Source organism: Motacilla alba, chromosome 3 (assembly GCF_015832195.1).
Source record: "Motacilla alba alba isolate MOTALB_02 chromosome 3, Motacilla_alba_V1.0_pri, whole genome shotgun sequence".
Taxonomy (NCBI): Eukaryota; Metazoa; Chordata; class Aves; order Passeriformes; family Motacillidae; genus Motacilla; species Motacilla alba.
Genome location: NC_052018.1, coordinates 109,627,149 through 109,640,378, shown reverse-complemented (window position 1 = coordinate 109,640,378; position 13,230 = coordinate 109,627,149). Strand labels below are relative to the sequence as shown.

The 13,230-nt window shown below is 47.1% G+C and overlaps 2 protein-coding genes across 16 annotated transcripts in view; both read right to left on the bottom strand.

Annotated features, from left to right (window-relative positions):
- EML6 (EMAP like 6) overlaps window positions 1–5,026 on the bottom strand; it is an 88,442-nt gene extending 83,416 nt beyond the window's left edge. For 4 of the 10 annotated variants that reach the window (XM_038130456.1, XM_038130459.1, XM_038130460.1 and 1 more), the window contains exon 1: window positions 3,587–5,025. In XM_038130456.1, coding sequence (XP_037986384.1) covers window positions 3,587–3,783 — 197 coding nt within the window. In that variant the 5' untranslated portion in view covers window positions 3,784–5,025. Of the gene's footprint in view, window positions 1–3,586 lie in introns of all 10 variants that reach the window. The other 6 variants (XM_038130463.1, XM_038130466.1, XM_038130464.1 and 3 more) reach the window with 2 other exon arrangements.
- Window positions 5,027–11,252: 6,226 nt separating this feature from the next.
- The window catches only part of SPTBN1 (spectrin beta, non-erythrocytic 1), a 116,203-nt gene continuing 114,225 nt past the window's right edge, over window positions 11,253–13,230 (bottom strand). For all 6 annotated transcript variants that reach the window (XM_038130449.1, XM_038130453.1, XM_038130450.1 and 3 more), the window contains 2 exons: window positions 12,899–12,941; window positions 11,253–12,609 (listed from right to left, as the gene is read on the bottom strand). In XM_038130449.1, the coding sequence (XP_037986377.1) occupies window positions 12,394–12,609; window positions 12,899–12,941 (259 nt within the window). In that variant the 3' untranslated portion in view covers window positions 11,253–12,393. The remainder of the gene's footprint in view (window positions 12,610–12,898; window positions 12,942–13,230) is intronic.

The following is a 13,230-nucleotide window of genomic DNA, read 5'->3' as shown; positions in this document are numbered from 1 at the left end:
ACGAGCCAGGCCTCCAGTGGCTCCCGCAGCCCAGGAAATCCCATCCCCGCCGGCACGGCCGCGGTTTAATCCCAATCTGTCAGCACAGCAGCACCCCCAGCACGCTGAGAGCAATATTCTGATAAATCCCACACTGCTGGTACGCTGTGAGCAGCCTTACATAAACAACAGCTCTGGAATCCATGGATAACAGCAGGGCTTTGCAGGTGCTACAGAGACCTGGGAGAGGGAGCAGGCTCGCTGCCTCCCGAGAGACCGGCATGGAGGCAGCCAGGATGCAAAGCTGCTTTTGTAAGGGCATGACATGCAAAATATCAGATTCCACCAGAAACCAGGGTGTGTAACAATAAGACATACTCAGGACAACTGTTCAACGCTGCAGAAATTCTTGGAGCTCGAAAACAGGGAGAAATAACTTTGTTACTACACCACAGGAAAAATTTTTCAGGGTTAGGAATCTCCGTTCACAAATGACTTCTGCAGAAACAGATAAAATCAGTTGTATTTTAAGTGATAGTGAGAAGTATCTCAACGGGTTATATTCTTACTTTTGCTGTTTGCTGTGGCTTTTACATGCACAAATTGCAGAAAAATTATAGGAAAGAACTGTCTCCAGGATTTAATTGAGAGAAAAACAAGGACTGATCTAACTGATCACTGTTCTACAAGTAATGCACAATATTACAGTAAGGAAACCTGTTCTTTTGAAAGTTTTCAATTACTGTCAAAGCCAATGCTCTGGAGGCTACTCACAAACTGCTCTGCAAAGCAGGGCTCACTTCAAGGTTAAATCGGTGGTTCAGGACCTCACCTCCTCCTGGAGTTAAAGGAGGGGGCGCTGGAAGCAGAGCACCTGGTGGTGGCTTTGCACAGGGAACAGGACAATTCCGAGCTCCCTCGTTCCTGCTCAGAACATCGACCTTATTAGCTGAGTGCAGAACGTTCCGTTCTCGCACAGGCAGAACTCACCTTTCAAATGGGAATCTTGGAAAAAAAAGGCATTTCTCCGATACAATACAATTTAATCCAATACTTCCTGGTCTGCTTTAGCCCAAACTAAATTATGTGCAGCTGCATTATCTTGATGCAAAACAAGAGACAGAGCTATTCATCTTGGAGAACATACTAAACACACGCACCTGCCCTTCTCACCAAGGACAAATGTCCCCTCTCATCACTTCAATAAACACTTCAAGGTAACACACAATATTACTTCTGAGAATCATGGGGTTCTCATCTTTTTTTTTTTTTTTTTCAACAAAACAGCATTCACAAAACCACAAAAAAATTCACAGAAGGAGATAACAGCAGTCCTTGGAAGCAGAAGATCTTCCCACTTGAAGGTCTCCCAGTCTCAGTGATTCACGGTATTTTCCAAAATCCAAGTTTTCTTTTTTAAACAGTGTTTCAAACCTCTTCAGAAATTACCACCTGTTGGACTGCAAATGCACACCCTGCTGTTTAGAAGCTGGTCTCAAGCAAGTAAATCCCAACAAACCCAGAAAAATTGGATAAGTACATTCATCCATTCATCTCAAATGGATGAGAGCTGTGAAGCTTAAAATGTGAGAATTTAAATTCCACAATTATTAGTCATATCAGCAATGACCACACAAGGCATCATCCACTTTAAAGTGCTTACAGTGATGGGATATTACGCCAGCAGGGACTGCACAGTGCACCAGTGGTGAAGGAGGCACCAGTGGTGAAGGAGGCAACCTCCAATGCCATGGTGCAAACAACAGAACATTCCAGCAGCGCTCTGGGCAGTCTGTCCTTCCTTAAACCTCTCGTGGTGACAGCAACAGTTCTTGGCCCCTAAGAGCTCACATGAACTGTTGCTTGGCTTCTGCTCGTGCCTTCTGGACCCAGATGTTTCATCCTTTGTGGAAACTAGAGTTTTCCACCAGAATTCCGATGGTGTGGCAGATCAGAAGCAAACCCCATCTCTCCAAAGCACGAGCTGGACATTCAGCAATTGCCTCAGGCACAACTATTTGAACACATGGTTCTGGCTTCCTTTAAAGAGCCCAACAGGCAGGAGCAGTGACAAAGTACAAATGTGAGACACTTGCTCTTTCTATCCCAGTTGTACCTTCTAAACACGACGCTGCCAAAAGCAGACTCCTAATATGACGGGCCTCAAAGTAAAGGGTACAGAAGCTGTACAATACATTTGGTTTGGGGAGGGAGGTGCTGTCAGGTGTTATAATAACAATTCAAACATAAGCCCAGAAGTACACAACTCTCTACATGGATTACACTTCCTATACCAAAGAGTATCAAATTTTATGTCCCTACAACAAGCAAAACTTTTAATTTCATGATCCTGCAGATGTCTCTAAAATACTGACTCTTCTCTGAGCAGCCCAGTGTTTATTTTCAGCAGCCTTTTGGAGCTGATAATACCTTTGGAACCAAAATAAACTTCGATGCACAGGCACTGCACTTGCTGAAATGCTTCTGCTTTAACGCATCCTGGAGAGGGGGAGAAGGCTGCTACGAGGATGCACCGCAGCCAAAAGCTCTTCCTGGGAAAAGTGGATGGCTTTCTGCAAACAAGGATTATGTGACAATTGTGCTTGGTTTGGAAACTGAGTGTCAAAACTCTGGCTGCAGCAGATGCTTCCACAGCACTCCCACACCATGAGTCACCTGGGACTGTTCTGGTTTCACATCATCCAGGAAACGCTTCATTCATGCTGAACTGGGTGAACAGGGAGGGCAGCAGATAGCTGTGCTCAGAGGAGTGGCATCACCAGGCAACATCCTTCATGAGGATATTCTAGGCTCAGATTTCTCTCATCAAGTAGTAGCTACATTAATTTTCAATTTTACTGATGTAAATTTCTGTATTCTGGACAGATTTCTTTTTAAAGAGTACCCTGAGCACTGTAACTGCATTTTTATTTTGTGAGGTGCAGTAAAAATACCAGCATTTCTGTAGGACAGAAACATCAATTAAATCCACTTCTCAGGCAGAATTTGAGAGAAAGGAACAATGAACCGGACAGATGAGGAGCAAGACCTGGCCATCTTGCACCAGCATGCTTGGGATTTTTTGCCTGGAGTGCAAACAGCTGAACTTGATTTTGATTTACATTTTATGGATATAAAACCAGATTAGCTTGAGCTACATGTCAGATTTATGGCACTCTTGTGCTGGGATTTGCTGAGGGCGAGGAGAGCTACACCTGCCTTCTGTACGAGGTCAGAATTGATGAGCTGGGGTCCCAGCTCTGGAAACATCAAGGTATTGGAACCACGATTTTGCAGCACTGTTGCACTGATATCTTTCCAGTGCTGAAATGAAGCGCTCTGCTTTTGGTGCAGTGCAATAGAAAAACTTAACCTTCCCTCCGTTATTGCAATATTTTCAAGCTTTGCTATATAATAATGATGATCAACAGTATCTAGAGATTCAGCTCTCGCAGAGATTGCTGCTAACAAATCTGAGCTGCTCTAAAACGGCAGGTACAAACCGAGCTGTAAGAGGCGAGGAGGGGGTATTCTGCCAGCACTACATTCTCCTCCCTTCCCTTTAAACCCCACCCCACCCCACCACCAGAGAAGTCAGCCCCCTTACCTGATAATATCATCGTTGTGCCCGAGGAAGAATTTCTGGCTGTGCTCCCTGGTGTTGTAAACCACGCCGACTCCAGCCACGAAGTACACCACCTCTTTCCCTGCCGTGTAGTACAGGTTGTTGCGGCACTGGTGGCCCCGGTAGCCGTACACCCACTCCAGCCGGAGCTGGCAGCGCGGAGCCGTCCGATCCGCCATGATAACCAGCCCCCTGCCCACCGGCACACACAGCCGAGCGCCGGCCCGCCTTCCCCCGGCACGCTCTCCCCTGGCGAACGGCGGCGATCCCCGCCCGCCTGCCGAAGCCTCAGGTGTCCCTTCCGCGCGGGGATGAGGACGAGGACGGGGACGGGGATGGGGATGGGCCGTGCATCCGCGGATGCGGGATGCCGCCGCCGCCGCCGCGCTACCGCCGCGCCGCCACCATCATGTGCTGCCGCCGCTGCCCAGGACGAGCCGCCGCCGCTCCGCCGCCGCTGCGCGACCCGGGCAACTTCTCGGGGGCACAAAAACACACCTACATAAGCAGCAGACCCGGCTTTTTTTCCTTTCCGAAGGCAAAGTAACTTCTGTGCGTCACCAGCACCACCTGCCAAAGTCTGCCCGCTGCGTCTCCCGTGTTGCTCCTTCTTGGCTTCCTGCACAAAGCTTCCTGGGCGCTCTTCTTTTTAACATATCTACCCTCGGGGCCGGGGCTGGAAGAGAAGAAAACACAAAGCCCGTGCGCTAGAACCGCAGAGTGCGCCTGTGTTTAAAATGCAAAGGGACTGCCTGGACGGGGGAGCTCTGCTTGCATGGGGAGCTCTCTCGTTCGGCGAGGGGAGCTCTCCTCGGATGGGGGAGCTCTGCTTGGATGAGGGAGTTCTCCTTGGATGAGGGAGTTCTCCTTGGATGAGGGAGCTCTGCTTGGATGAGGGATTTCTCCTTGCATGGGGGAGCTGCTCTTGGATGGGTGCTGTGGCCACTCTGGGGGACTTCTGAGGCTTTTCAGCAGGATCCAGTGCTCCGAGTCCTCACACCAACCCTCTCTTTCAATCTCATCTCACATACAACATCCAGCATTAATATGGGAATATTACCCCACCTTTCCTCACCCCCAGCAACCGAAAACTTTCTCCTTTCGGAGTCTATAGCAACTGTGTAATTAAGGCAATCTTATTTTCCCGTTTTCAGTCACAAAACACTCCAAGTCACCACGAGATAGAGTGGACTGTGGTTTTGTTTGTGTTTGGGGTTTTTTGTTTTGTTTTTTTTTTTTCCTTTTTTTTTTTTCACTGTCATCCCTTGGAATTATACTATAAGGAATACATTTTCTCTCTTGCCTTCTGCTTTTCCTAAAGCAGAATTCATATTAGCATTATCTGTCGAGCTTGGTTGCTGCATGTTGTTGGTGGTAAGATATCCACTGCTTTACAGTATCACTGCAGAGGAGCCCAAACCCAGCCCTCCAGAAACTCACTCCAGAAGGCCACAACCGCAGCGAAGAGGATGCAGAGGAGCAGAACCAAAAACCCATTTGCAGCGCACAGCGCCAGACGGACGGGGAGAGGGAATTCCAAGGCTGCCGACCCCTGTACCTTTTCCCACACAACACGCCTCACACCGACCGAGCTGAAGAGCGGCGTGCCGCCACCGCTCGCACACGGGGTCACAGCGCCGGCAGCACTCCGGGACACGACCACGGGACACCCGCCCTCGGGGGAATGCGAACCCCGGCGCCTCGGGAGCCGCCTCCGGCAGGAGCGCGGCCCCGGGCGGGCGGGGGGACGGCCGCAGCCCTCACGACGCCAGCCCTGAGGCGGAGCCGCCTTCCCGCCTCACGGGGCGCGCGCGGGCGGCGGCGCGCGGCGCTTCCCGCCCTCGCTCCTGAGGGGAGCCGGCCCTGAGGGGAGCCGGCCCTGAGGGGCCCTGAGGGGAGCCGGCCCTGAGGGGAACCGGCCCTGAGGGGAGCCGGCCCTGAGGGGACCGCGGTGCCCTCAGCGATGGCCGGCACAGCCCAGCCCTGCCCCGCCCCGCGAGGCACACGCGGATTTAGGGACAAAGCCCCATCTTTCTGCTTTCCCCGTGTGCGGTAGTCTTCAAAAATCTCACAAAATACAACCAAATTTGCACTCACGTTTTTTAACTCTTTCCCAGCAGCCGCTCACCGCATGCGCCTTGTTTTGTCATAGAATCGTGGGATATGATGAGCTGGAAGGGATCCACAAGGATCATCCAGTCCAACTCCTGGCCCTGCTCAGGACACCCTAACAATCCCACCCCGTCCCTGAGAGCGCTCCCGGAGCTCCGGCAGCCTCGGGGCCGTGGCGCTCCCTGGGGAGGCTGGGCAGTGCCCGGCGCCTTCTGCGGGAATGAGGGAAGAGCCTTTCCCCGATGTGCAGCCCAAGGCTCTGACACAGCTCCAGCCGTTCCCTCGCGTCCTGCCCTGGTCACGCGAGTGAAGAGATCGATACCGGCCCATCCTTTCCCGCCCTGGTATTAGTGGAATAACTTCCATGTGATCATGGCTTTATTTTTATGATTTTTTTTGTTAATTATCTAATTTACATAATAAATTAATCAATATGACAGATAGGCTCTTCACCTATCCAAGCAGGGCAAATGAAAAAGTAGTTTCAAGCCTCTGCTGCCGTGGCTGTCATTTCTCTGTGAGCGAGGACAGTCAAGCTGAACTTTGTATTTAACCCTGTAGGAAAATTTATATCCTCTGTTTTGGAAAAAAATTTATAAATTATTATCATCATTATTTTAACAATTAAGTACACTAAGTCATGAACGAACACCCCATAAAAGCCTCAAAGAAAAACCTTAAATGTGGAGCAACACAAGTTCAGTTTAATTCATTTTTCTATAATTTGTACTCTCAAGAATTTGGTAATTTTTTGATGGTGGTTGAATTAATTCAATTAATTTAAGCATGAGGTTTTGTGGTTTTTTTGCAATTTAAAAATGGCATTATTACTTACCTATTAGGAGCTGTCATGTTGCTGAGAATGTTCCTCAATGCTGCAGCCTGCTGTTCACTGTCAGCACAACATAAATATCCTGGATGCTCTCAAGGGCTGTTTTTTGGGTGTTAATTCCAGGTTTTGGAGCCCTCAGCATCACAAAGACAATGGAAGGAGCAACACAAACCAAGACAAAGTGGAAACCCAAGTTTAAAAAGGGGATTTCTGTTTAAAAAATGGTAGTCTGAATATACTTGCAATTTCACATAACTGTAAAAATGAATATTTTAAAATATACTGAAGAACTTAATTAAAAGAGACATAAAAATTGGCAATAGCATTTTTCCTCCTCATTGTGGCAAGGAGCCCATTGGCTGGGAACACATATCCTGTGACTTTACTACTTTTTTATTTTATATTTGAAATGTAAAAACCAACTAATGTAGAGCCTCGGATGAGTAGTACTTGAGTGACAGTCACCACGCTGCTGGAGGGACAATTTGCTGCTGCTGTTGCGTTTTTTGAGGGCTTTAGAGTTGGTTTTTTGGGTTTTTTTGTTTCTTTGGTTGGTTGGTTTTCTGTTTGGTTTGTTTCTTTGAAGCAAGCCTTGTACAGAAGATGCCAGAAAGCACCACATCTCAAATGAACTCCAATCCTCTGTGATACATCCTGCCCACTCTGTACATATCCAAGAGCTGTGATTAACAATGAACACTGAGGTTTTCCCTCCCAGAAACATCTGCCTTATGTCCTAGATCTCCGCTCCACAAAATAGCCTTTACAATTCATATTTTTATGGATGAATGTACAGCAGATGCACAGAGATGGCAGATTAATTGGTATTTCAAAATTGGTACCTCTTATTTGAGCTGCAAATACTTTTTAAAATTATATAAAATCCCTAATAAATCAGGAGAGGGATCAGAAGCAGGAGCTGTGATCTAGTTCTGTTTATTTGTTGCCAGGCATTACATTAATCCAATCCTGACTGATGCCTCTCGGTGATTTTACAATTTAACTACAAAATCATAACGGGGGATTGGCTCTAAACTCTTATTCCATGTGGGCAGAAATACTGATTTGCAGTAATGCAATGCTTGGATCTGGCCAGAAACAGCGTTAGGAAAAAAGGAGAAAAGAAAAAATGGAGCTTTTTCTATCCTCACACCCATTTCAGAGAGACCTGGCAGACTGGGCTCTTTCCCAGCCTGGAGGGAAAGTCCTGACCAGGCATGGCAGATTGGTTCTGCTGCTGTCCCAGAGCTGTGCAGGACAGCCAGGAACGGCAGATGGATCAAACCTACCCATCACACCTCTGCACTCTGACACAGCGGCCCAGGGTCTCCCAGACCCCCTCTCTCACAGGGTACTGCCGGCCTTCCTCCAGCCTGGGGGCTGCCTTTCTGCCAGATCTTCATGGAGCCTCAGCGACCGATTTAAAATCACTGCAGAAAGCTTGATCTTCCCACAGAACCTCCTTTTTCCCTGCCACAGCAAGGATGGTGGAGCTCCTCACCTTTCTGTATCCTGGCTGCCATACTTGACTCAACTTCCCTCCTACGATGATTCAGCTGAGACATGTCTAAATCTTGCCACGAGTTTACATAACTCCTTAGAAATCCGACTTTCTGAGCGAAGAGGACTTTGATCCGAGCTCTTCCTTCTCTCGAGCGCACCAGCCACCCCCGGTGTGCGGCCCCGGTGGCGGCGGCTCCGCCGCAGCTCCGCATCTCCCCGGATACAGTGACCTCTCATGGGCGATGCCGGCACTCGGTGAGCAAGGGACAGCTCTGTCTCAGCTGGGCGTGGGAGACGAGAAACAGAGGCAGCAACAACAGACTTGTAACAAAATTCGTGTTAGGCCCAGATAATTTTTTGCCGTTACAACGCAATGAGCCACCCCAGCGTCTCATCTAACAGAGCAAGAGCATTGTGTGACATCCCTTACTTTGGAATGTAAAGTAAATGATATTTCAGACACAGGAAAACGTGTATTCACGCTGCGCTGTAGCCGATCAGCTGGGGGGTGGTGCTGAGCAGGGGAGGATCCGGCAGGCACCGACGCACCAAACGCTCTCCTTTCATGCCGTGAGGTGTTGGAATGCCAGGCAGCCCGTTCGGTGTCCCTGGCCGCGCGTCCCGGGGCTGTCCCGCGGGCTCGGCCCCGGCGGGGCTGCGGGCGGGCCGTGCTGCATTATGACACACTGCGGATGCGCCCACGTGCGGCGCCCGGGGACGGCAGCCGAGACACTCGCCAGCCTTCCTCAGCACCGCACCTGCTCCGGGCGCTCCGGACACGCCACAGCCACCTGCTGAGGGGGTGGCATGTCCACCGACAGGGCTGAGGGGTTCACTTCTTCCACTAATTTCATTCTTAACGTTAATCACAGCCTGATTGTCTGGTTATGTTTTGTAAATGAAAAGGACTAATGTTTGTTCCCACTCATCGGGATTTGAGTTTTTGTATTTCTTCAGCCACCTGTGATTAGCAAAGGTAGGAAAAAACAAAACAAACGAAAAATAACAACAAAAACCCCAGCCACCAAAAGTAGCAAAACTCTCATACCTGCAAGTTATTTATTGCAAAGGTAGATTCTGAAAGACTGTACCCATTTAAAGTCTGAGAACTCAACCATAAGAAAGGAGACCATGGTGAAGGGAAAAAAACATCTAAACCAATATTTCACCAGGACAGCGATGGATAATTCCTTTCTTTTCCTTTACCATTACCGTTCATCTTCCTCATACAAAGGCAGCCCTACCACAGAGCATATTCCCTGTGCAGAGCAGATGGATTAACAGATTATTGGCATTAATCTAAAAGAAAACCCTCCCACCAACACATACCAAATTCTGATGGCTAAAGAGTTTTTCCCCCACATTGTGCTCAGTTTGCCTGGATATGGGAAGGACCCTCTGACTTAGAATGTGATATGAGGGTCCCTCCAAGATGGAAAAAAGGAGACTGACCTGACTACAGGACAATTCCTGTTCTTACCAGTGACAAGCCATACAGTTGGGAAGCAGTTTGCCTTAATTAATTTTCTTTTCAAATTTTCAGGTTCTGTATGACTTCTGCAAAGTATCTCCAGAGGAAATATCACAACTTAGATAAAAAACAGCTGCAGTAATGTGTTCCCCTGTACTATAAATCCTCATCCTTCAGTGCGGCTCCAGGAGGAACAGAACATTCCATCTGTCAGCGGTCCAGCCAAGGTCACTGGTGCAATTCAGGAAGTGTCACGGCCTCCTCTGAGCAGGTGACACCGGTGGGAGTGACAGCCTGCTCCAGTTTCAGCCCCATTTCCATCATTTCCATCACCCACCTTTGCAGTTTCCTCTTCCCCTGGTATTTTCCAGCAGCAGTCCCTCCCTTCACATGGTCCAAGAGATGCCCTCGCTTCTCTCCCTCGTGCCCTGGCACACAGATGTGTGCACTGACCTGACTTCTCTGACTTGGCTCTGTCCGGGGAGGCTCCTCCTGACCTCTGTCTGCAGGGAGCTGCTCCCTGAGGCTCCAAGGCTTACTGGGATTCACTCCTGCCCCTCAGCAACTTCCAGTCAGTCCCTAAGCAGAAAGGATTTTTATTCAAGTCATTCTTGGGAACAGCTTCCAGTAAGGAGTGAGACAAACAAGAAAACAACTCTAAAGGCAATGTTCAACCAAATCGCTACAGAACCACACACCACAGGCTGTCGACATCCATCTGCCTGACTGCTCAGTGCACCAGCTCAGTTGAAGTGACACATATGTAAGGCATCAACATCTCTGTGCATTAATAAACTCAGAAAATGGTTTCATAGTCTCTAATAAGGCTAAACTTCAGCTTTTTCTAATGTATTAGATTTTGCATTTACAATACTAGCAGTGTTAGCCTACATTTTACTAATAATTAGACCGAACAACATAACATTACAGAGTGAAAACTTGTGTACATGAATACTCCATTGTTTAATAAGCAAAAGCTTTGGCAAACAAGGAAAACCCAGAGAACACTGTACACTCCATGAAAATAATTTAAGACACTGTATTGGTCACATGTTCAGGAAACTGTCACTTGGAAACACGTGAGTTTGCAGTTTATCTGCTTTCTACCAAAACTAATATTTGAGCGGATTTTAACAATCACAATACATTAAAACCCAGGCTCCTTACATTTCATTGACTTTAAAACATATTGGAGCTTCTTAGAGCTACTCCTATTAGATGGTTCTCTAGGTGGCATCCAAGGTAAGGAAAGGATGTAAGCACTTGAGCAAAAGGTGGGTAGGAAGTTGGAGACTGGTGCTTACTCAAAATGATGTCCTTTTGCTGCCAAGTGGGATGTGGAGCTTCACCTCCATTGGGTAAATGTTCAGGGAACTCCACTGCCCAGCCTCTGCTGTGCTTACTCCCATCCACTCTGTTTCACTTCCCACAAAATGTATCTATATCAGAATATTTTTCAAAATATTAATTTCATTCCTTTTCTCTTTATTTTTGGCACTTAATTTGGGAGGCAGGATAAAAGGGAGGGCAGGTGGGAAGTGAAGGGAAAGAAAAGTGGGGAGAAAACAACTATTTCGGAATGAACTTTTGCACAAAAGAATGGAGTTACATTTGAAGACATCAGTTTCAGCGCACAGGAGAGATGACATTTTAAAATAACTTTATTTTTGATCCTCTTTCAAAATTATGATTTAACATTGTCAGAAATGAAATAAGAAACTTACCCAGCATATTTAGTTTTAAAAGCATTTAATGACATCGCATATATTTAACAGATAGGGTAAAAGTCTAGAGGTACAGTTCGATACAACTGAAAGCCAGTTCCAGTACTACTCTTGACTACAGGCCCAGTCATTGAAAGTTCATTCCTATTAAATGTAATTTTTGATTGTGCAGTAAGATGAAAATTTTTCATTACAATAGTTACAGTGACAGAAATGCACACTATGTATCAAAGAGCAAGGTAATGTAGCAAAATTATAACACACAGTGCTGCAGCTGACAAGCAAGTAACCATTTGAGTAACATTACTTTTCCAGTAAATGCTTCAGTTCCACTTTTACACTTATTGATGATTTTAAAGGGTTTATTATACATCTAGTCTTATTATACTTTGTACTAGAATTATCTGAAACATACAATATAATGTATTTCGGCCAAAAAAAAAAAAAAAAAAACAAAAGAAAGAAATTTGAAATTACAGCTTATTTAAAACTGTACCAGCCTGTTAATCCGTCTTGAACACCAACATTCTGATCTGTCGTACTCGATGCGGGGACGCTTCGGGTGGTGTTAAACAAACCTTGGGCTGTGAGTCAACGCATACCTGCACTCTGTTACAGCAAAGAGAACACACTACCATTTGAATTCCTGTTAGAATCGCTGGGGAAGGCTCTGCTAGCCAGGACTCAGCGTAACAACCTTAACTGGAAGTGAATGCCTTTGAGAATTTGTACATTGGTTTCTCATGTGCACAGTAGATTCGAAAGCACCGCTGCCTTGCATACCAATAGCACTAGGAGTGGGTTATTTTCCAAGACAGCCTCACAAAATTGAGGAACAGTTTAAATATTAAGATCTAATCTACATTAACTTCATTAAAAAAAAAAACAAACAAAAAAAACCAAACAAAAACAAACCCCCAAAACCTGGTCCTCCCTCTCCTACAGAAGCTGCCCAATGCACCTCATACGTTTGTAACTTTAGATTTTTTTTTTTTGTTGGCTTTTTTTATTTTAAAACGCTCTATAAATAAAAAAATGTCAATCACATTGAGGAACATGAGGCACAGAGAGTAACGTATTGGTTCTGAGCTCGCATGCTGGAATTCCACTGGAACGGTCAGAGAAGTGCAGTGTGTGGAGATGGAATTCACTTCTTTTTACCAAAAAGGCTGAATCTTTTCTCTTTGTCTTTCTCTTTGTCTTTCTCCCGCTTGCCAGGGCTGGACTCGCTGGTTATTGTGACACTGGCAGGCAGGGTCTGGGCACGGCTGGAGGCTGGAGTGCTCTGGGTGGTCGGGGACACTTCGATTTTGTCTGAAGAGATCGCTGATGTGATGGCCTGAATCCACGTGTTCATCTCCTCCTTCAAGAAGCCCCAAAGGCACAAAACTGTTACAACCAGCACGCCCCTCTGACTCCCGTGACAGTGCAGAGGGGGAATGGACACGGGTGGAAATGCAAGGAAAACCAGCCCCAGCTCATCCCCTCTGGCTGTGCACCTCCAGAGGCACCTCCTACAGGCTGTACCTGAGCAGCCCTGGGCCTGTGCATCACCCACACACAGAGTGCACACCAGCTCTTAGCAGCTGCTTCTCCCCACGCTACAGCAGCACAGACAGCACAGTAACAAACCGAAAGAAAAGCACACTTACATCGTCTTTGGCTTGGAAGAGGTATTCGTTGCCATCGGTCAATCTGGAAAGAAAACACCATCACAAATTTAGCTCAGTAGTGGTCACAGTGCTTCAACTCCTGCTTGTTTGGCTCCAGCACATGAGCAGCCCGAGGCACACAGGACTGCACGTGCCAAATGCCCCCAACAACTTGTAGCACGTAGTAGCTCTGGGCTCTGGACATGCTCAGGGTGGTGCTCGTGTTCCCATGTGGCTGCTGGCTCACTATTTGCTCTTTTAGGTACATCTTTTCTCCTTTGCAAAACACATTATCAATGTTTACTTATACTTTCAGAAGAAAAATGTCACAG